The following is a 23,535-nucleotide window of genomic DNA, read 5'->3' as shown; positions in this document are numbered from 1 at the left end:
CTGTGGTAACCCACTTGTCACTGCTTTTCATTTCAAAAAAGGACCCCGATATTCCTACACCCTGTTTCTTGGCTGCTAACCAATTTTTAGTCCTTGCCAATGTACCACAAATCCTGTGTACTTTGGTTTTCCACACAAGTCTCATGTGGATGTTGTCGATAGCTTTTAATAAGTCCATTCCTTCTCCCTCAACTATTTTACTTGCAACCTCCACAAAAGACTCCAATAAGTTTGTGAAACACTATTTCACTTTCATAAATCCATAGTGACTGTGAGTGATACAATTGTTATAAATTCCTGTTATTCTTTGTTCTCCTTCACAATTCCTGGTTCAAATCATAACATGTTCTATGTATTCACTGTAATATTGTTGCTAAAGTTGAAAACAAAGCTGTTTCCTTATGGTTTCAGAGAAAATATAGAGAAACAGGCATAGTAGATTAAAATTGTCACTTACTAATTGGAAGTTTTCCAGTCATAAATCTGTCAGTTTGTAATTTTATGGAAAGCAGGTAAAGTCATTAAATATTTGCTCATTTTAAAAAGGTCACAAAACTGAAATTTTAAAAAATTTCCTGTGAAGACTTTTTTTTTTACCAGTTGCATCTCACAAAATGTAGTTTTGCATTGATGACCGTTTACTTTCGGTTTGTTTTACTTAGTTATACAGTACCATGCCTGGAAAGTGATAAAATATATCAGTGACGGTAACCATTTTATCACATCATTTCTTCTTGGTTTTTTAGGTTTTATATCACTAGTCTGACCATTCCTATCATTTTCATCTGACGTGGTAAATGAACAATATTCATCATTTCAAATAGCTTAAAATTGTGATTTGTTTGTACCTGTAGGGGCTGTTTCACAAGTTCTGGATAGTTTGGAGGAAATCCATGCACTAACAGATTGCAGTGAGAAGGACCTGGATTTTTTACACAGTGTCTTCCAGGATCAGCATCTCCATACACTACTTGATGTGAGTCATTTTTAGCCATTCATTCAAATGTGGCTTAAATATTCTTTTTCATAGGTGTATGTCAAAGTTTTACTTAAAATTTTTGGTAATTATTTCCAATTTATTTTATCCTTTTGTTTTGGGGAGTGCAAGGAGTGTGAGAGGGAGCGCAGGGGGTTGCAGAGAGAAACTGTCACAGGTTTGTGGTGCTTGAATAATCCAAGTACCTGGAGAACCAGAGGCCGAGTTGAATTCACAGTTTAAAATAACTAACACAGCAAATATGTTTTGAAAAGGAATGCTTTACTATTAAAATAATCATGTTGGTTTCTCTGATGCTTGAGGGTGTGATGCTTTTACTTCATTTTCTGGAAAGTACAATAGCTACTTCAAGATGTACAACCCAGAGGAAATCCTTGGATTGGCAGATCCCAGTGTATTTTTTGAGCATTTTTCCATGTCTGTGTCTAGATTGTTATAAAGTTTAGAAATTGTTATTTCACTGATATAGACTCACCCACCACAACACAGCCTGTATAGTAATTGTTACAGTTTTGTTCTTGGTGTCTCCTTGTGGTACAGCAATTCTTGCTAAACTCTTCGAAGTTTTACCAAAACCAGCTGTTCAATTTGCTGGTCCTCGTGCTAAATCTGAATAAATCTCCTTAGGTCTCATTTGCATTGGCGCACACAGCCCCTTAATGAAAAAATTTATTAAATGCATTTTTTGTTAATTCCTTCAATATCTAATACTGAAAGTTTTAAGCAATTGTAATTTTTTTTCCCACTGTCTACTACTGAAATCATTTTCTGATAGTAAAATGAACCCTCCAAAAAATATTGAATGAATATTGTCTAATTTTTGCATTGAATCTTTTCTTCAGCACAATAGCCTTTTACCTCAGCTATGGGATAATTATCAGCTAAGGACAGGAATTTTACATCAGATTGCAGTGTGCACTGAGGCAGCAGGCATAAATATCTATGCCACTGGCCAAAATGGCTACAATTTGACAAAAAATACTGCCAGATTTGTTTTCCAATACAGTGCAGATGTTATGGTTCCCATTTTTCCTTGAAATTTTGTGTATAAGATCAAGCTGGTACAGCCTGGATACTAGATTAGATAATTTACAGTGTGGAAATAGGCCCTTCGGCCCAACAAGTCCACACCGACCCTCCGAAGAACAACCCACCCAGACCCATTCTCCTACATTTACCCCTTCACCTAACACTACGGGCAATTTAGCATGGCCAGTTCACCTAACCTGCACATTTTTGGACTGTGGGAGGAAACCGGAGCTCCCGGAGGAAAGCCATGCAGACACTGGGAGAATGTGCAAACTCCACACAGCCAGTTGCCTGAGGCAGGAATGCTGTGAGGCAGCAGTGCTAACCACTGTGCCACCGTGATATATTCTTCAATTGTTCATTACTCAGTATATGAGATCCCTTTTGATATTGAAACATTTTGCTCCAAAAGCATGATTCTTCAGAGATTTGTTATACTTTGAACCATGTATGCTGTTAGTTAAAATGAGAGTTGAATGGAAATCCTGAACTGGAACTCAACCCAGCTTTCGACCTAAAGGATTGCATATCATGCCTTATGCACCAAAGAATATTTAATCACTTTTTTAAAACAGAGCAAAACTTAAGATACACATGTTCGGGTCGAAGTTGACCAGTGCTGTTGATAACATTTTGAGCAATAAAGAACATTAAAATTAAGTTTGATTTTTAGCTTGCTTTGAACATCCTGATATTACATGCAATTTATTTATTATATTAAAAGACAGCTATTATCAGAATATAAAAATTGGAAGCAGACGTAGGCCTGGTCTGCTAGTCTGTTAGACCATGGTCGATCTATTTGATTTTTGAATTCTGCATTCCCAATTACTGTCAGTAATTTCTGATTCCATTGCCTAACCACAATCTATCTACCTCTGCCTTAAAAAAAAATGTAGTGACCCTGATTTTACCATTTTCTAAGACAGTGAGATCCAAAGTTGCACAAGCTCTGGGAGAAACCATTTCTCCTAATGTCTAATTTTAAAACAGTGTCCCTGGCTCTGGACTCATTCACAGGAGGAACCATCCTTTTCATATCCACCTTGTCAAAACTATTCAAGTTGTTTTTTTTTACTTCTAATCAAGTTACCGTTCACACTTTTATACTTCAGTAATAACAAGCCCAGCTACCCAAACAATGTCCATTTACCCATTCCAGGTACCAATCTAGTAACTCTTCTCTGAACTACTACCAATGCATTTGTGTCCTTTTATAAATAAGGAGGCCAAAACTGCACATCAAAATTGAGCTATTATCTTGGCAACGCCCGATATAAGGGGAGCATTACATCCTTTTATGTTCAAATCCTGTCAAAATAAAGGATAGCTCTCCATTAGCTGCCTTGATTACTTGTTGTATGCAAACTACTTGTGACTAGTTCAACTAGAGCACCGAGATTACTCTGCACTTAGAATTCTGTGGTCATTCTCCATTTTGGTATCACAGAATTGTTATGTCGCAGAAGGAAATTATTCAGTTTGTCATGTCTGCACTGGTGCTCCAATGAGTATCATGACTTAGTACCATTTGTCTGCTTTTTCTTCATAGCTTTGCAGATTGAATGATTGTTTGAAGAGAAGCAGTGCCCTCTTGCAGAAGTCATACTAAACTCAAAGCATTAACCGTGTTTCTGCACAAGTGCTGACAGACCTGCTGATTTTTATTTTCCAGAATTTTGTGTTTAGTCCCTGCCTAATCAACCTCTCCTGATAAGGATTGCACCCAATGCCAGTATCTCTCCCCTTAGGAGGTCCAATACTGTCCACTGTATTCTAGGAGCAGTATAAGTAATGCCTTGCGTAGTTTTAGCAAGCCTTTCCTACTTTTATACTTTGCAAGAAAAGTTAAAATTTCATTTGCAGTGGATGTTTGTGTAAAGTGACAGCCTCTGTCAGTGAGGTTGCTGATAATAGTGGAAGGCTGAGGAGATGCTCTGAATGAGAGTCCACAGGCTGCATGAGCATAAGACACAGAAGAGTTTACTAGGATCTCAAATAAAACTAGTAGCAGTGAAGAGAAACATTAACATTACTGGATTGCACTAAGCTTCAGAGAATTTTGGTTGGGGGCAGACTTAAGGCAGACGATTGAATAGACACTTAACAGAGTTGTTCGGGTTTGTCCTTCTTCAGAGAGGACTTGGTGGAGTCTCCTTTTGTTGGTAATAAGTTGCATTAAATGATGATCAGGATGGATAGGGTATTTACCTTTAATTTATACCAAGGGACGGGTGACGTATTTACTTTTAACTTACTTGTGTATATTACTAATCTTGTTTCTTAGTTTTTTTTGCTACTTTATCTGAATTGCCTATGTTGTGGCACAACCCTGGTTAGTAGGAGTTAAGAGGGTGGTTAGGATGGTTAGTAGGGTCTTAGGATGTGTAGGTGCCCCTTTTGAATGGGGGATAAATTCCTCTAAGCAACGCCTTAGATGGTTTTTTGCTTTTCCATTTTTGGTGTACATAGTTTTTGCAAGTTTTGTAGGTTTATTGGTGGTAGCTATTTTAGTTAGTGTAGTTTTTGTGTTTTGTGGACTTTTTTGTACTGAAACTCGGCGATTTGCTGTTCGAGTTCTTCCTCTCTGGAGTCTAAATAGTGCTATAGAAGGTTATGGCTAAGGATATGTTCAAGTGGCGTACCTGTAATACTAAGGGGAGTCACTTGCCGGTCAAGAGGAAGAAGGTACTCTTCAGTCTTTAAAGGGAGAGGGTGGATGTTGCCTTATTACACTTAGATGATGCAGAGCATTTGAAACTGCAACAGCATGGATATGTGAGGGTTTATTTCTCATCTTTCAATATGAGGAGTAGGGGGTGGCCGTACTTCTTAGGAAGCATCTCCCATTTAAGTTGTTAGAGTGTATTAAAGACACACATGGGAGATTTGTAATCCTTAAAGCTTTGATAAATGGGAAAGAATACAGGATCTTAAATGTTTAATGTTCCCCGGCCCACCCCCTCAAGTTCTTAATAGATGCACTTTCTGAATTGGTTAACCTCTCATTTCAGCAAGTTATCATTGGTGAGTTTCCAATTGTCTAATAGATCTTACGGTGGATTCATTGCCCAAAAGCCCCTGATATCATCTTCACGATCTAAGCAATTAAGTATTTTGTGTGTTGAACTAGGACTGATAGATGTTTGGAGGTGCCTTCACCCGACTGGCAGGGATTTTGTTTCTCTCGAATCTGCACAAATGTTATTCCAGGATTGATCACTTTTTGACTCCCGCAGCACGTGGACTCTGTGGTGTCATGTACAATTGACAATATCACTATTTCTGATCACGCTCCAGTATATCTAATGGTCAAGAGTAAGGATACTATGGTAGGTTTAAGACACTGGCAACTGGATCGCTTCATCCTTAAGGAGAGCAAGTTTACTGAATTCTTTTCTACTGAATTCATCGCTTTTTTTGACATTAATTCAGGTTCAGCCAGTAATCCATCCATTCTCTGGGAAACTGCGAAAGCCTATGCTAGGGGTTTAGTTATTTCCTATTCTGCCAGGAAGAAACGGGAGAAGGGTGAGCAGCAATGCTTGCTCGAGACATGTATGTAGGCAGCTGAAAAGGCATACTTTGATAGGCCTTCGTTGGCTAAACTGCAGGTGATCACAGCGCTTTGGTCCACACTGAACTCCATGCTCACACAGGCAGCTAAGAGGGAGCTTAGATTTGCAAAACCAAGGTTGTTTTAGCATGGGGATAAGCCGGGCAAGTACTTAGCGCACCTTGCCAGTAAAAGGAGTGCTCCCCAAGCCATTACCTCGATCGGGGAAGATACTGGAAATTTAACCCATGATTCTGAAAGGATTAAGGCAGCATTTCAGAAATTTTACTGTGAGCTATACCAGTCTGAAAGTTGTGAGGATGGATGGGCTAGGATGGAGTTTTTTTTTACGAATTTGACCTCCCGGGAGTGACCCCTGAGCAAGAGTGTCTCCTTAATGCCCCGTTATCAGTGCAAGAGGTGCAGGAGACTGTGAGGCAGCTTTAGAATGGAAAGGCACCTGGTCCTGACTGACATCCCAGTGAGGTTTATAAGAAATTTATAAATATACTGTTAAGACCGATGCTTCGAATATTTAATGATTCACATAGTTGCAGCCTCCTGCCATCTTTGAGAGGCAAACATTTCTCTTATCCTTAAAAAAGGGAGGGCCCCAGAGGACGGTGCTTCCTATAGGCCTGTCTCACCCTGAATGTCAATTTCAAAATCCTATATAACGCTCTTGCACTAAGACTAAAAAGTGTACTGCCCTCCATCATTAAGGAGGATCAGACAAGTTTTATAAAAGGTCACAGATCGTCGAATAATGTCAGGAGGTTACTTAATATGATCCAAGTATGTCAACGACGATCAGTACAGGGATTAGTGATCTTTAGACACAGAGAATGCATTTGACCGGGTCAAGTAGCCATACCTTTTTTTAATATTTGAAAGCAGTTTGGCCTGGGCGAGGTCTTTATCAGATGGGTAAGAGTTTTTGTATAGTGGCCTTCTTGCCACAGTTCTCACCAATTATGTGCGGTCAAGCAATTTCAATATTCTTAGGAGCAGTCGACAAGGCTGTCCCTTACCGCGGTTACTTTCCACATTGGTGATTGAACTGCTGGCAGAGGCAATACATAGGCACCACAATATGTCCACTCCAGAAGTGGGGACAAAGTTACATAAGATTGCATTGTATGCAGATGACGTTCTTGTCTTTTTATCAAGCATATACCTAAGTAAAGCCTCCTGTGAAGCACTTCTGTGATGTTTCCTCCGGCATTTGTAGTGGTTTGTACCTGCCACTTCCGGTTGTCAGTTCCAGCTGTCTGCTGCAGTGGACGGTCTATTGGGTCCAGGTCGATGTGCTTATTGATTGAATCTGTGGATGAGTGCCATGCCTCTAGGAATTCCCTGGCTGTTTTCTGTTTGGCTTGTCCTATAATAGTAGTGTTGTCCCAGTCGAACTCATGTTGCTTGTCATCCGAGTGTGTGGCTACTAAGGTTAACTGGTCATGTCGTTTCGTGGCTAGTTGGTGTTCATGGATGCGGACTGTTAGCTGTCTTCCTGTTTGTCCGATGTAGTGTTTTGTGCATTCCTGCATGGGATTTTGTACACTACATTGGTTTTGCTCATGTTGGGTATCGGGTCCTTCATCCTGGTGAGTTGTTGTCTGAGAGTGGCTGTTGGCTTGTGTGCTGTTATGAGTCCTAGTGGTCGCAGTAGTGTGGCTGTCAGTTCAGAAATGTTTTTGATGTATGGTAGTGTGGCTAGTCTTTTGGGTTGTGGCATGTCCTCATTCCATCCTCACAGGAGGCTCCCAAGCACTGAGGATGTCACTAGACAGGGGACGAAACGTCTGCAACACAAATTCCCAGCTCGGCGAATAGAACCACAACAACGAGCACCCAAGCTACAAATCTTCTCAAAAACTTTAAACCCAGCAGTTTTGGTGCCTCATCTGATATTATGCCTAATTTGTTTGGCGGCTTTTCGGATTACAAGATCAACTTTGCAAAATCAGAGGCCATGCCAATGGGTGGTCTCCCGAAACTGCCTGGTTACAGAGTCATAGAGATGTCCAGCACGGAAACAGACCCTTCGGTCCAACTCGTCCATGCCGGTCCTGGGGGTGAATCTCGATTTTCCTTTAAATGGTCACAGGAGGGTTTTCTTTACTTAGGTATATTTATTACTCCCGTCTCTGATCAGCCACTTAAAACCAATTTTGCCCAATTGTTCGACAGAATCAAACAAGATCTTTGAAGATGGGAGGCATTTCCGATCTCTTGGTTAGATCGGTTAGCCCTAATTAAAATGAACATTCTCCCCCGAAGATCTTAACCTCCGGTGGGGGGGTCTTGGTTCCACGAACGATCAATGAGCACTCGCAATCGGTCTGGCCATTTAAGACTTCGCTCTTTATTTTTCATACAGCTGGGTGCAGAGCGTCCAGAAACACAGAATTTGAGCACTCCGTATTCCTCGGAGGAGCTGCGCACAGCAGCTTAATACAAAGATGTTTTTAAACCTTTCGTAAAGCAGGGTATAGGATGTGATAGTATAGTACATTCAAACAATTACCAATTAATACATAATATTGCTTCATTGGCAGTTATTTGGTCCAATGATATTAACTGGGAAACAACTTGTGTCCTAATGCTTCGGTCACTTTTATCTCTCAACACAGAGCTGCTACACCTGCACCCGGAGGTCAGTCAGAACGGGGTAGTGCTCCTTTATCTTATCGAGTTACTTCTGTATTCTAAAGTGCACATTGTCTGCTAATCTCTTTTTACAACAGTCTGTGCAACTTTTGCAGAATTAGCGGTTAGCAGCCTAGAAGCCATTATGCAGCTCTAGCAGAATTAGTGGTTAGCAGCCTAAAAGACATTTCATCGTGCTAACTTGCATCGAGAAGCCATCTTGTTGCCCCCTAAGTTACCAAGAACATCCATCAGGCGGTTACTCCTAATGCAACTAGTCACACTCGTCACTTGGCATAGGTCATGAGCCGCCATGCCCTAGCTCAGCCTGTATTCGGGTTTCAGACTCTCACCCCGCCTGCTGTATCCTGTGCAAATGTATCCTATGTGAGTGCTTCCTCTGCTTTTTACTAAGCAAACATTTGGAAGACTGAACAGCTGGTTCAGTTCCTTCATTTCCTAATAAGCAACCACTTATTAAATTAACTAAACTGCAGCTACCTCACCAAATAGGAGGAGTAGACCTCCCAAAAGCTATCAGTTAAGCCCGTTGCTACCTTACATGAATACTTGGGCCACGGAGGAACCCTCACTCACTATGGTTGGAAATTGAAGCGTCTCCGGCAAGATGCCCCCTTACTAGCTTGCTTTTCTTAGACAAAATGAGGACAGTTAAGGAATATTGCTATCGCCTAGTAGTTATATTAATATTGTTAAAGCATGGAGGGCAATGTGTCAGAGTGAGGGCAATATTGCCAAAATGTCATTTTTACACCCATAGTTGATATGTCACATTTTCAACTGGGAATGATGGACTTGGGGTTTAAATTAGGAGCAACTAGGGATGTGTCTTGCCTGGGTGATTTATTCGAGGGAGATATATTGATGTGTTTTGATCAGTTGGCTCAGAAATACAAGTTGCCCAGTAGGGATGACTTCTGTTTTTTCAAATTAGAAATTTCAAAAAGAGATCACACTTCTAACTGATTTTATAGATCTGACACAGAGAAGAGGGTGCTGAGAACATACTTTCTGTCAGCAGTGTCTGTTACCTACTGGGAGAGGCCCCCTCAGACGAGTCTGAATAGCCCTGTAAGGTACGGGAGAGGGAGCTGGACATTGAGATCTCTTCTGAAGTATGGGAGGATATCTGGGAAAATGCAAGGAGGATCTCAATGTGTAACAGGACCCATGCCTTGCAATTGAAGGTTCTCCACAGGGTCCACTTGGCTCCATACTGCCTTTCAAAATTTAAAGTGGGAGTATCTCCAATTTGTCCTAAATGTTAAATGAGTATGGGTATGCTCGCTCATTGTCTCTGGTCCTGCAACAGACTGTGAGCATACTGGAGTGCTGTGGTAGATGAAATAGAGTGTGCCTTGGGGATTGAAGTGGAGACGGACCCAGTATTATTTCTTCTTGGCCTTGATAATCCACTTCCATTAGACATGCACAAAAAAAAAGGCTTTTCAGTATCCTCGCTTTTTGTGCAAGAAAAAACATTCTGTTAGGGTGGGTGTCTGAAAACCTCCTGGGACTGTTGTGCTGATGTAAGCTAGTCATTTAACACATCCCTTTGGACTTTCTTGCAAGTATGGTGCACCATAAAATTGAGAATTTTTATAAGACGTGGCCTTTTTTGGACTACCTGGCTACAGATTTGTCTGCCACACTAATAAAAGCCATTTATATAGCCATGGCAATTCTTTTTAATGAATCTGGCCTCCTGAGAGGAGGAACTACGAACACATGAATATGTATAAATTTATGTGCTCGATGGTCGAGGGCTATTAATTTGTTTCATTGAGATGTATTATTATCATTACTTTCATGATTTATTGGTTAGTTGTTAGTTATTAGCTATTACTTATTTATGTAATGAGTGGGTTTCTTTGTATTGTTTTGAATTGTTTTGTTTTGTACCTGCTTTAATATTCCAAAAGATTTCTTTTTTCAATAAAAATGTATTTTTAAAAAATTTTAAATTTTAAAAATTTTAAAAAATTTCGCCAATTACCTGCTCAACTTGTATGCCAGTTTTTTTAAGATTAATTCGTGAACACTCCCAAATCCCATGGTGCTGCAGTCAGTTCAATCATCCTTCCATTTAGTACCTATCTCGTTTACACAGTTTTCAAGAACCTTCTTACCTGATGGATAAAAATGATGTCGAGGCTACTCAAATACCACCCCTTGATTCTTCATACCTGCCTCACCTCAGTCACATCCTCCTGTCTCTGATCACAGACCAATTTTGAGTTGCCTAATCTGAAGGGAATTGGCCTCTTGGTCCCTTAAGCCTGCTCCTAACCTACTCATCCTCTTTTTGTAGCTAGCACCTTCCATACCAGGCAACATCCTCGTAAACCTTCTCTGCGCCCGCTCCAAAGCATCTACCTCCTTTTGGTAATGTGGCGACCAGAACTGTACACAGTATCCTAAATGTGGCCGCACCAAGATCTTGTACAATTTTAACAGCTTTTATACTCAATACCCTATCTGATGAAGGCAAACCATATGCTTTCTTGACCACTCTATCCACCTGTGTAGCAACCTTCAGGGTACAATGGACCTGAACTCCCAGATCTCTCTGCTCATCAACTTTTCCCAAGGCTCTTCTGTTTACTGTATAATTCGCTCTAGAATTAGACTTCCCAAAATGCATCACCTCACATTTGCCGGGATTGAACTCTGCCACATCTCCACCCAACTCTCCAGTCTATCTATATTCTCCTGTATTCTTTGACAGTCCCTTATGCATTCTGTTACTCCAGCAATTTTTGTGTCCTCTGCAAACTTGCTGATCATGCCCTCTTCCAGATCATTTATGTTTAATCATTGCTTAAGCCCATACATTTTTACCAAATCTGTCTGACCATATGTAATCATTGAACAATGATATTTTTAACATTAGTTAAATTTGAGCAAATTGTTAGGGTAGAACAAGTGCTGTTTAGACTTTTTGCAGGCATCCAGGCACAGAAGTGCAGACCTTCAATGAGAAGATTTCCACATTGGGACTAAAGCGAATGAGAATAAACTGTAACAATTGCTGAGCACAGATCTTCTGCAGTCCAGGGTCTTTCACTGTCATAAGACAAAAAACTACCTAGGAATGATGTGCTGCTGTTCTGCTGAAGATAAGTCAGCTAAGTGTTTCTTGTCTGATAGCATGTGGTAAATTTTATCTTATCAAAGCAATATGTCTGGATTGGTATTGCTGTGATGTACTGGAAATACATTTAAAAACAGTTGGTATTCTACCTTGTCATTCACAAGCTTGAATTCCAACCTTGTTCAGAGTCCTGGGGATTGCTGTGTGACTATGTTGTAGAATTAAACTAGTACTACTGTTAAAACCAACTTTGGTTGGTTTAATGTACTTGTTTTACTTGCATTGAGGAATATTTGTTGCTATTTCTTGGATTGGGGGATAGAACTGGAAAAGTTTGTCCCGGATCTTATTTTCCAGGTCCGTTCTTTTCAAAGTGTCTGCAAGTTTGGCAAGTAAATCTCAAGTAATACAATCTTTTTTAAAAATCAAAGATGGTAATCCAGTGCTTCAGAATAGAGAGGCTTATTTCTTCCTGTGCTTGAAGTAACTGCATAAGATGCTGTGGAATTGGCTTTGAACCATTTTCAGATTCTCAGTTGAGAAGTGGAGTGCTATTGAAGACCAGAAAGCTTCATCTGGAAGAATAGTTGAGTAGTCAACTTTTAACCTTTTTAATATTCATAAACCTTTAAAATGACAAAAGCTGGGAAGTCACTTTATTTCTACTTACTATGGAACTAGTATCATGGAAGTGGCTTCTAATTGGCTGTCTCTGGGTACTGTTATTCCTAATGTTAAACAGTAATTCCCTATATTTTTGTAGACTAGATTAAAAGTCAGTTCTTGGTCTTCCCATATACCCACTCCTTATGAAAAATCAATTTCAACTAATCTGTCAGCCCAATTCTCTTTTAAACCATTTAGGGGATCTTGGTGTCACTGGCTAGGGCAGCATTTCTTGGCCATTTTAATTACCCTTGAAAAGATGTGGGTGAACTGCCTTTTTGAACTTTATTGGGCATGTGATTAGGTAAATCCACAGTGATGTTAGGGAGGGGGTTCCAGGTTTTTCACCAAGCAACAGAGAAAGAATGGCAATACAGTTCCAAATGTGTGTGGTGTATGGTTTAGATAGAAATATAAAGGTGGTGATTTTCACATGTACCCTTTTACTTCAGAGATTATAGGTCATGAGATTAAAGATGCAATCTAAGACATTTTGGTGGATTGTTGCAGTGTATGGGTGATGCACACTGCTGCTACTGTGGGTCAGTGTTGAAAGGAGGAAATTTTAAGTGTGTTAGATGGGGTGCCTGTCAAGTAGGCTGCGTTTTTTCCTGTATGGTGTTGTATTCCTCCAGCCAAGCAGAGAGTATTCCATCACATTTCTGACTTGTGCCTTGTAGATGAACAGGCTTTGAGGAATTAAGTTGAGTTGCTCCCTGCAGAATTTCCAGCCTCTAACCTCCACTGTTGCTACAGCCTTTTTAGAAATGATACATTCAGTTTTTGGTCAAATGTTGATAGTGAGGATTCAGTTATGATAATGCCATTGAATATAAAGGGGAGATGCTTAGATTCTTTCTTTTTGGAAGTGATCATTGCCCGACCCTTGTGTGACATAAATATTATTTGGCACTTAATCAGCCCAAATCCAAATGCTGTCCAGGTCTTGCTGAATTTAGACACGGACTGCATCAAAATTGCACCATATTACACTATATGATGGATTAGAATCTATTTATAGTGGATTAGCAGTTGATATAAAATTACACAAGTTAAAACTTACCTGCACATGCAGATGGCCAGATTCACAGAATTGATGAGAAACATTTTGCCCATCTTTAGGACCCTTTCGTTTATTTTAAGCTTTTTATGACAAGTGAACACCACTTGACACATCATGTAACATAATTCTTGAAAATTATTCTTCAACTCCCTGCACATATTGTTTTTATATTCTAGAATTAGAGAACCTTTCTTGAAGGGTAACTTTTGTTTGTTTATGATGGTGTCTGCTGACTTTCAGCCCAGACAAACGAATCAAAAGTTAAAATCTGAGCTTTCTTTAAGCTAGAATTTAATGCTTACTTTAGATTTATATCTTGTCTGAAAGTGCACATTCTCACACATTCCATTTTAAACATTCTTACCCCCACTGTTTCTGCCTCATTCCTACAAGTGAACTCTGACATACTTTTGTCTGTACCTTCGCAATGATTTGTTTCCTTCAGAAAATTAGAAGATAAGTAAATTTATTTTGCTTTTCATGAATCCTTCCATTCAAAATTGAATTACTATTTAAAGTTCATTATTGAGCAGTGCAGAATTTGATGCAAAATACTTGAATGATTTTGTGCAGAAAAGGATCATCTGTCAAAGATCTAAAGGGGTATTAGCCTTTTGTTTGCAGGGTTTTTAAAAATTGTAATTCTGCCAGATAAAGCAATCCTCTAATTCTAAACCATCCTCAACTAGTACTGTACCTTCTCTAACCTCATAAACATGAGAATTACCTGACTAGCATTAGAAATTTTTAATGGCTGAGGAACTATATTTAAAACTAAATACAAGAATCGAGCAAGAATGTTAATGCATCTGATCAAAATAGTGATAGTTTATTTTATGTGATTTGATATGGCAAAGTTGTTCTGGTGTTATGACTTGAATGATTAAATGTTTTATTGGATTTTTTTATGCAGCTGTGTTAAATTTTTATATTAAATATGTTTTAGCCCAAACTATAGTGCATTCAATGTCTGGACTATTTTGTCATTCATTTCTAACAAAGCTTAGGCAAATGCTACACACCCTCGTCTCATTCCTCCTCTGCCTAGTTGCTTTGTTCAATATGTCTCTGGCCTTCAGCCAGTCAAATGTTCTATGTGGAATGGTGGAGAATGAAAATATGTGAGCCAGTTTGTATTGATGCAAAATTTGGATGTAATGAGACAATTCCAAATCTGGTGAAGGAGATTGGGGGGGTGGGGGTGGGGGGGTGGGAAGAGAGGGAGGTGCACCAAAGCTGTTCAGAGACACTCATTTCAGAATTTTGATTTCTTTGAAGGCAGACACCATGGCAAATTCTGAATACAGATATCACTAGATTAGCAAGTGAAATTTCACACAGGGAGGAAACAATAATCATCTTTTGTAATTTTTGGAGCCATTCTGTACTGATAGCTTTGACACTAACTGGCTGTGAGAAATTGCTGCACGCACAAAACCCAGACGACCCAAGCTGATTAAAGGACCACTCAAGGTTTTTGCCAAACAGAGACTAAATTGCATTGCTTCAGGCGTGAAACATTTAACTGAAGGTACCTATTTGTTCTTTAGGTGAGTTCAAGTCCAGAGATGATTTATTTGTTTTTATACATTGTATTTTTGAATGTGAATATTATGTTAATTTGTTCATATCTTTATTCATCTGAGTTTAGAGGACCTATCATGTTTGATGTGGTATTTCAGGAAAAATCTGGGTTACTTGAGTTCTGGATATATGGTAGAACTCTACTGCTTGGTAGAGTTCAGCAGAAGTTCAATGACATTTGTGTTTTCCGTCACATCCCCACCCTTGGGATTATGTTTGGTAAATGTATTCTCAGCTAATAATTATTGGGGCTTTAAGCTTTCAGTCCATTAGTGATTGTATTATGACACACCACCCCCCCCCCCCGCCCGCTAATTTAAAACAGCAGCACAAATGATTAACCCATGCTGTAATCTGTTAAAATTTGAGAGACCAAAAACTATCCCAAAGGTCACTATTTAAAATAAAAATTAATAACATTTTTTTAAAAAGTCTAACAGAGAATAATTAACTAACAACTATTTGCAACTCCTTTCTCTAACCTATCTTTTACTTTCCCTTCCATAATATTTGTCTGATAAAATTCCTGATTAAGATTTACCAAAAATTTCAAATTTCCAGACCCAACCAGCTTTTGAATCTTTTCTTTGTATCTTTCTTTGTATCTTCCTCTCTTCTTCGTAGGGTTTCTGTTTCACAGGTCGTTGATAGATAAAAGTACCTTTAAGACAGCTATTCTGTGGGCAGTCGACATATGTTGATCAAGATTAGAGTGGTGCTGGAAAAGCATAGCAGGTCAGGCAGAATCCGAGGAGCAGGAAAATCAACATTTCAGGCAAAAAGCCTTCATCAGGAAACTTTCGCCTGCATATGTTGGTGGCTTCGCAGTTCTCCTCCAACTGTTCAATTTTTCCCGGTCTTATATCCCAAAGCATCGGATCATTTCATTGGTTTTAATGTTGTCAAAATACTAAATTCAAACTTGATTGGAGTTTCGTATCTTGGGCCATAATCTAAACTGATTAGCTGAATTTGAATTTGTTTTGTCTCAGAGCAGGTACTGCTAGCTGCTGGACCAAATGTTACGGTGTAAGTTTTCCGATACTTTGTGTGCTTCTCGAAGTCCTTGCTAGCTTTTAACATAAAGGTACAGTACCCCTTATGCCTTCATAACACTTCCCCCCCTTAAAAAAAATGACCCATCATAACAAAAAGATGGCTTTTTTTTTTCTATACTTTAATGCATTAGCATAACATACAGATAATCGAAGTTCACCTTACTTCTTCCTATATATATAATTGGATAAATCCAAATCTCATCTAAACGTTATCAGTTAAATCTGCGATAAAGCATCTGCGATTATGTTGTTATGACCCTCTATATGTACAATTTTTAAATTAAAACTCTGTAAAATAAGACTCCAATGAAATAGTCTCATATTCTTGTCTTTAAAGAGTTCTAAAAATGGACAATTGTGATCCATGTACACAACCGTCTCCGACACATTGTTTGTGACATACAATTAAAATGTCATAAGGTCAGTACCAAACTCAATAGTTCTTGTTCAGTCGTGGAGTATTTCCTCTGGTAGATGTTGAGTTTCTTTGAAAAGTAACCAACTGGCAGTTCAATCCCAACCTCATCTTCCTGTAGCAGTACAGATCCAACTCCTATGTCACTAGCATCGATGGCAAAGGGATTTGAAAAGTTTGGTGTAGCTAAAACTGGTTTGGTGGTTAATATTGCTTTCAAATGGTCGAATGCCTCCTGTCCACCAAAAGTTTGTGTTCTTCTTCAGCAAATCTGTTAACACTGCCACTACACTGCTGAAGTTTGGAATAAACTTCTGATCAATTCTGCCGAGTCCTAAGAGTCGAAGCACCGCCTTCTTCGGGGTTGGTCATGGAAATTCTTCGATGGCCTTCGTCTTTGCCTTCCATGGGGTCAACCTTCCGTGAGCAATGTAATGTCCCAAGAACGTCACCTCTGCTTTTGTGAATTCAGTTTTATTTAAGTTTATTACCAGTTTTGCTTCTTGTAGTCTTTCAAAGAACTCTGCTAACTGTACCGTGTGATCTTTCCAGGACTTACTAAAGATCACTACATGTCCAAATAGACTGCACAATTTGTTAACCCAGCTACAACTCTGTTCATGAGTCTTTAGAATGTGGCGGGTGCATTCTTCATTCCAAAGGGCATCATTTTAAATTGATCTAGCCCATTTGGGGTTACAGGTGCAGAAATTTCTTTCACCATCTCTGGTAAAGGCACCTGCCAGTAACCACACAGTAAGGCCAACTTGGTGATGTAACTGGCTTGTCCAATTTTCTTGATACAGTCTTCCAATCTTGGAATTGGATATGAGTCAGAATTTGTAATGTCAATGACCTTCCAATAATCCACGCAGAATTGTTGAGCCCAGTCTGGTTTGGGAACTAAGACAATCGGCGAACTCCACTCGCTCTGGCTTGGTTCGATGATATTCTCGTCGAGCATGGCCTCCACCTCCTTCTGGACCTGTCTTGCTTTGTAAGGATTAAGCTGATAGGGGTGCTTTATCAAAGCAATATTCCCTATGACTACTTCATGTACAATACCATTAGTCCTCCCCAACTAATTCTTACATATGTCCTTATACTGCAGTAACAAATCTTTCAGCTGTTATATGCTCATGAGACAGCTTACTAACATACCCCACTCCTCAAGGACTACTTCATTTTTCAATCAGTTTTGAGGCACATCAAAATCTATTTCATCTGGATTTAATTCCTCACACTTCGGGGCAGTAACTAACACCTGTTTCTCCTGTTCTTTCTCTCTAGTATAATACAGTTGCAGCATGTTCATGTGACAGACCCAATATCGTTTTTTCCTATCTGGCATCTTTACTAGATAGTTCACCTCACTCAGCTTTTTCTCAATTTGATAAGGACCACCAAACCTGGCTTTGAAGGGTTCTCCTATCACTGGCAACTGTATTAACATGTCATCCCCTTTGGAAAATATCCAAGTCTCAGAGATTTTATCTGCCACCTGCTTCATTTGATGCTATGCCCTCTTTAGGTGATGTTTAGCTAACTCACCTATAAAATTTCATCTCTCCCTCACATCCGACACATAATCTAAGTGTAGGATCTCTGACTTTGGTCCTGTCAATTTTTGTTTAAGTAATTTTAAAGGACCTCTCACTTCATGCCCAAATATTAACTCGAAGCGAGTAAACTGAGTAGATTTATTTGAGGCATCTCTAATAGAAAGCAATACAAATGGGCTACCTTTTATCCCAATCATTCGGGTAATCCTGACAGTATGCTCTCAACATGGTCCTCAAGGCCTGATGCCATCTTTCTAAATTTCCCTGAGATTCAAGATGATATGCACTGGATTTAAAGTGCTGTATACCTCAGCTATCATAACTTCCTTAAACAGCGTAGCAGTAAAATTTGACCCTTGGTCCAACTGAATCTCTCTGGGTAGCCCATACCGTGTGAAGAAAGCTACTAACTCCTCTACCACCTTTTTTGCCTTGATACTCCATAATGGAATTACCTCCGGAAATCTGGTAGATACATCCATTATGGTTAACAAATACTGGTTCCCACTTTTACTTCTCCAGAGGGGACCTATAGAATCAATTATAACCCGCATGAAAGGTTCTTCAAATGCGGGAATTGGCAAGAAAGGTGCTAGCTTTATTACCGCCTGTGGCTTACCTACCATTTGGCATGTATGACATGCATGTCAAAAGTTAACCACATCCTTGTACGTTCCAGGCCAATAAAAATGTTTTTGTACCTTAGCCTGAGTCTTTTGTACCCTTAATGGGTACTCTTACAGGTGGTTCATGTGTTACCTGTAATACCTCCTGTCAGTTTGCTACTGGCAACACAATCTGGTGCACATCGGCCCATTTCTCCTCTGTACTAACCTACCGTGGTCTCCATTTCTGTTTTAGGAGTATATCTTTAAGATAATAACCGTCAGGAATATTCTCTTCCTTCTTTTCGGAGTACACGTCCACTTAATATAAATATGTATATTATCACCTTGTCTTGCTGTTGCAAGACCCTTAACCTTTCAAACACTTGTATCTGACCCTCTGCCTGTTCAGGTTATTCCTACACCATTATGTCAAACAGGGTGTCCGCGAAGTGAACCTCAACTCCTTCATCTTTCTTTAGTTTTTGCTTCATGCTGTGATTTATGATATTGGGACCTGGTTACTACACAGTCTGGGGAAAATACCAGGGTATTTCTGTTTTAACTCCTCAGTTTCTTGGTCATTCTTTGGATGCTCCACAACAAGGGATGTCACTCCCATCTTGGATCCTTCCAAATCATTCCCAAGAACAAACTGAATTCCTGGAACTGATACTCTGTCAATCACTCGCACTGTAACTTCCCCAGTCTCGGGTTGCCATTCCAACCTGATCTTACATCGGGGAATGCTCAATTTCTGTCCATTTATCCCACAAATTACCACACTCTCGGGTAACAGATCAGAAAGAGTGCATATTTGCTCATCTCTTGCTATCAGTGACTGGTTAGATCATGTGTCTATCAAAATTATAACTACTTGTCCTTCTCCCCCTGTTCTTTGAGTAAACTTTACCTACAGAGGCGAATTCTTTGTAGAGATCATGTACTAACTCCATACCCAGTCCCAGCCTAGGCTGTGCACTATCCTGAAACTCCTCAGGTCTTCTTGGGGTCTCCTTTACTACCTTCACTAATGCTACTGGCTTAGCTTCTTTAACCACATCTTTTCCCACAGTGCCTTTCTTTAATGACCAGCACTATGACTTTACATGACCCACTTTCTGATATTGAAAATATCTTTTCCCAGTGCCCCTTCTGAAATCACTCGCACAGTAGTTTTCTGTGTTCCACTCCATTGCAGTGAAAGCACTTGAGGCCTTTAACCTCCTTTCCACCCACTTGGGCTTCTTTTTTAACCTGCGGTAAATTCTCACCAGTGTTCTCTATCCTTTCTTAGTGTAGGATCTCCCCTTCCCCCAACTTCTATCCTCACAGGACAAAATTCTGGCCGGAAGCTTGTCTAATACACCAACATGTATTCATCTGTTAATTCCGCTGCACTTCTCACTTCCTGAACTTTCTGTTCCTCCAAATGAATTCTTACCATCTCTGGAAATGAGTTTTTAAATGCCTCCAGCAGAATAATCTTTCTTAGAGCCTCAAAGGTCCTATTTATTTTTAAAGCGCGCACACATCTATCAAAATGACTGTTTAATTCTTTTAAACTCAACATAAGTCTGGCCTGGTTCCTCCTTTATGTTTCTGAACCCCTGTCTATATGCTTCCGGTACCAATTCATGAGTAATTAAAATAACCTGTTTAACCTCTTCATAATCTCTTGACCCCTCCTCTGACAGCACGGCAAATACCTCACTAGCTCTGCCTACCAGTTTAGTCTGAACTAGCATTATCCATAAACCTTTGGGCCACTCCGTCTGCCTAGCCAAATTTTTCAAATGAAATAAAGAAGGCTTCAACATCTTAAACATAAAAATGTGGCAGCTTTGACACCTTTGTATATGATTAGATTGTACTGTATGGAAACAGGCCGTTTGGCCCGCTAAGTCCACACCGACCCTCCAAAGAGTAACCCACTTGGACCCATTCCCCTACCCTATACTTACACCTGACTAATGCACCTTACATTATGGGCAATTTATCATGCCCAATTCACCTGACCAATTCATCTTTGGATTATGGGAGGAAACCCACGCAGACACGGGATGAAAGTCGCCCAAGGCAGGAATCGAACCCGGGTCCCTGGCACTGTGAGGTAGCAGTGCTAACCACTGAGCCATCTTGCAGCCCATAAATCACCACCTTTTCTTTTAACCTCCATCCTGTTAACCTGACTTTGCTGACTAAGTCGCAACTTCTCAAGTCCAAATTCTCTCTTTCTTTCTTTGTCTCTCCCTTTCTCTCTCCCTATCTTCTCTCTCCCTATCTTCTCTCTCTCTCTCTCTCTCTCTCTCTCTCTCTCTCTTTGCTCAGCTAAGAACTTTCTCTTTCTCCCTCTCTCTTCATTATCTTTCTTTTTCTCTCCCTCTCTTTCCTCTCTCTCTTTGTTTATCTTCTACCTTCATTTGTAATTTTTTTTCCTACCTCTACTGCACTTGTCTGTTTCTCTGACACACCTAAGTGTTTGAGTAACTCCCTTACAATTTCAGCTTTACTTTGGTCCTTGATTAAACCCAAATCCAACTTCTTCACTAATTCTAAGAGTGTGGCCATTTTCTTTCCTCCTAAACTTTCTTGGCAGGTTTGAGAATCATCTTCAAATCCCAGAACCTTTATAGCCGTTTTAAGGGCCATTTCTTTCACTTTTAATTTAATCAACCACAAATCACCAAAATTAAACAAATTGCCTCACCTACGTTTTATTTAAAGATCTAGAACACTCACCTACAAGTGTTTAAATATACTGGGCTTTTTCATATCCCACATTTATTCAAATCTATTTAAAACTGTTCAAATCTCAGACAAAAGCCCCCAAACTTAAGACACTGGGTAAACATCCCCTGCTAATTTAAACCAGTAACACAAATGAAATTCGAGAGTCCAAGAAGGTCACTAAAGTAAAAATTAACAATGTTTTATTTTAAAGGTCTAACAGAGAATAATTAACTAACAAAACTCCCGATTAAGATTTACCAAAAAATTCAAATTTTGAAACCAACCAGTTGTTGAATCTTCTCTTTGTATCTTCCTCAGTCGTCTTTTCTTCTTCTTAGGATTTCTGTTTCACAGGTCATTGTTAGATAAAGGTACCTTTAAGAGAGCTATTCTGTGGACAATCTGCATATGATGGTGGCTTGGCTGTTCTCCTTCAACTGTTCAGTTTTTCCCAGTCTTATACCCCAAAGCATCAGATCATTTCATTGGTTTTCATATTGTCAAAATAGTAAATTCAAACTTGATTGGAGTTTAGTATCTTGGGGCATAATTTAAACTGGCCAAATTTGAATTTGTTTTTGTCTCATAGCAACCCATGTACTGCTAGCTCCTGGACCAAATGTTACATTGTAAGTTTTCCTATACTCTGTGTACTTCACTAAGTCCTTGCTAGCTTTCAACTTTATTAAAGGTACAGTACTCCTCTGACCTTCCTAACAATTGCATATCACATTAATCCAATTTCTTACACTGCTTTTTACTTGTCCTGAAGAGAAAAACAGAGCCACCAATATGACACTGATGAGAAAAAAGTGGCAGCACAGGTTTGAAGGCCTGAATTGCCTACTTCTGCTTGTATTTTCTATGTTTCTATGACTATTTTATATGCTGCTAGATCCACTGAGTTTTTATTTCAGATGTCGAGCATTTGTAGTATTTTGCTTTTGATTCACAATTCATACTCCTCTTACTGTACAATCATTCTTCATCATTATATTGTCCTCAGGATCAATCCAACAGACCAAGTGAGGAGAGCTTAAAGTAATTCAAAATGAACTCTTGCTTCAATTGCTATATCAAAATCTATAATAGCCTGATGAGATACATTGCCAGTGGAAGCTATGCCAACAGACAGAGCCAGCTTGGGCACAAGTAGTGGCTTGTGTCAGTGCTGTGGCCCTCGTTAAACAGAATGCACCTCAGCTTAGGAAGAAGATTAATGACTTTCTGCACTCCACAATAGTGAGTGCTAAGTACTATCATCTACTCTCTGCCTCTCACTCAGCGGGACATCATTCTCACTAATTTCCACACAGTGCACACATCTCACGGACTTCAGCTGTCAATTCATTGCATCACATCTAAATGACTCTCACTCACCGAGAAGTGGAACTGCTGGAAGGGTGTGCAGATGTCTAGCCAAACTGAGTAAGGATCTTGACAAGAGCATGAATGCTCATTTGGATAGTGGACAATGAATTCAGTAAGCTTCATTGTGCTATGTTGTACTGCTCTCCCATTAATACCAGTGCTAACACATTTTTAGTCTGCACAAGTTTTTCTTCCTCCTACACAACTAATTTGCTTTTTATATAGCTACTAGCAGCATCTAGCAAATTTCTGCCTCTCAGAATCCAGTGCTGGAGACCCACCGCTCCATTTTCACTTTTGAGGAAGAAACCATGTAACCCTCAAACAATGCACCGGCAAGGCTTTCATCTGCACAGACACTTTCACCTTGGTTGGTTGTCTATCTAGAGTAGACTCAGGAGCACAATCTGGTGAACACATCACTGATGCATCCCCTGCAGCTGAGTGAGGAAGAAACACCTTGGGTCTTCACACTCTAAGAACTTCAAAAGACCAGACAACCGCTTGGTCCAGGCAGAAGACAATTCCATGGTCTTGATGATGAATGGCTTTATTAAAATTTACAAAAAGGCACAGAAATAGATTGTGTCAGTGACAATCAGTAAACAAGGTTGAACAATATCACTTGGTAAATATAATCGGCATATATCTGATGTTGAAGGAAGTATGTTAAAGCCATCGAGAGTTCAAAGGAGATTTACTACAATGATGTTAAGGAATGAGAGATTTTAGATACAAGGAAAGATTAAAGAAATTGTGCTTATTCTTCTTGGAGTAGAGAAGTTTAAGCAGTGACCTTCATTGAGATGTTTAAAATTATGAACAATTTTGACACGATAAAGAATGATATTCTGTTTCCATCACTTGATCTGTTCTTAACTGGGGGTAAATTTCAAGATTGTCAGCAAGAGAGCTCGATGTGAGATAAGGGGAAACTTGTTCACTCGGAATTGTTAGGATTTGGAATGCATTGTCTGGGAGAGTGATTGAGGTAGACTCTGTAAGAGGTTTCAAAAGAGAGCTGGATATATTTGAAATTGGTTAAGTTAAAGGGCTCCAGAGATAAGGCTAGAGGAGCCTGCTGCTCTATTGGCATGTTCATTGTCGAACATAGTTAAGTAGCATGCATGTG

At 39.5% G+C, this 23,535-nt stretch overlaps 1 protein-coding gene across 9 annotated transcripts in view; it reads left to right on the top strand.

Moving 5' to 3' along the window:
- The window catches only part of caska (calcium/calmodulin-dependent serine protein kinase a), a 746,802-nt gene that overhangs the window by 349,681 nt on the left and 373,586 nt on the right, over window positions 1-23,535 (top strand). For all 9 annotated transcript variants that reach the window (XM_072585162.1, XM_072585159.1, XM_072585161.1 and 6 more), the window contains one exon: window positions 855-976. In XM_072585162.1, coding sequence (XP_072441263.1) covers window positions 855-976 — 122 coding nt within the window. The remainder of the gene's footprint in view (window positions 1-854; window positions 977-23,535) is intronic.

Source organism: Chiloscyllium punctatum, chromosome 15 (genome assembly GCF_047496795.1).
Source record: "Chiloscyllium punctatum isolate Juve2018m chromosome 15, sChiPun1.3, whole genome shotgun sequence".
Lineage (NCBI taxonomy): Eukaryota > Metazoa > Chordata > Chondrichthyes > Orectolobiformes > Hemiscylliidae > Chiloscyllium > Chiloscyllium punctatum.
Note: the sequence above shows the minus strand (reverse complement) of the source record. Positions and strands in the feature narration are given on the sequence as shown.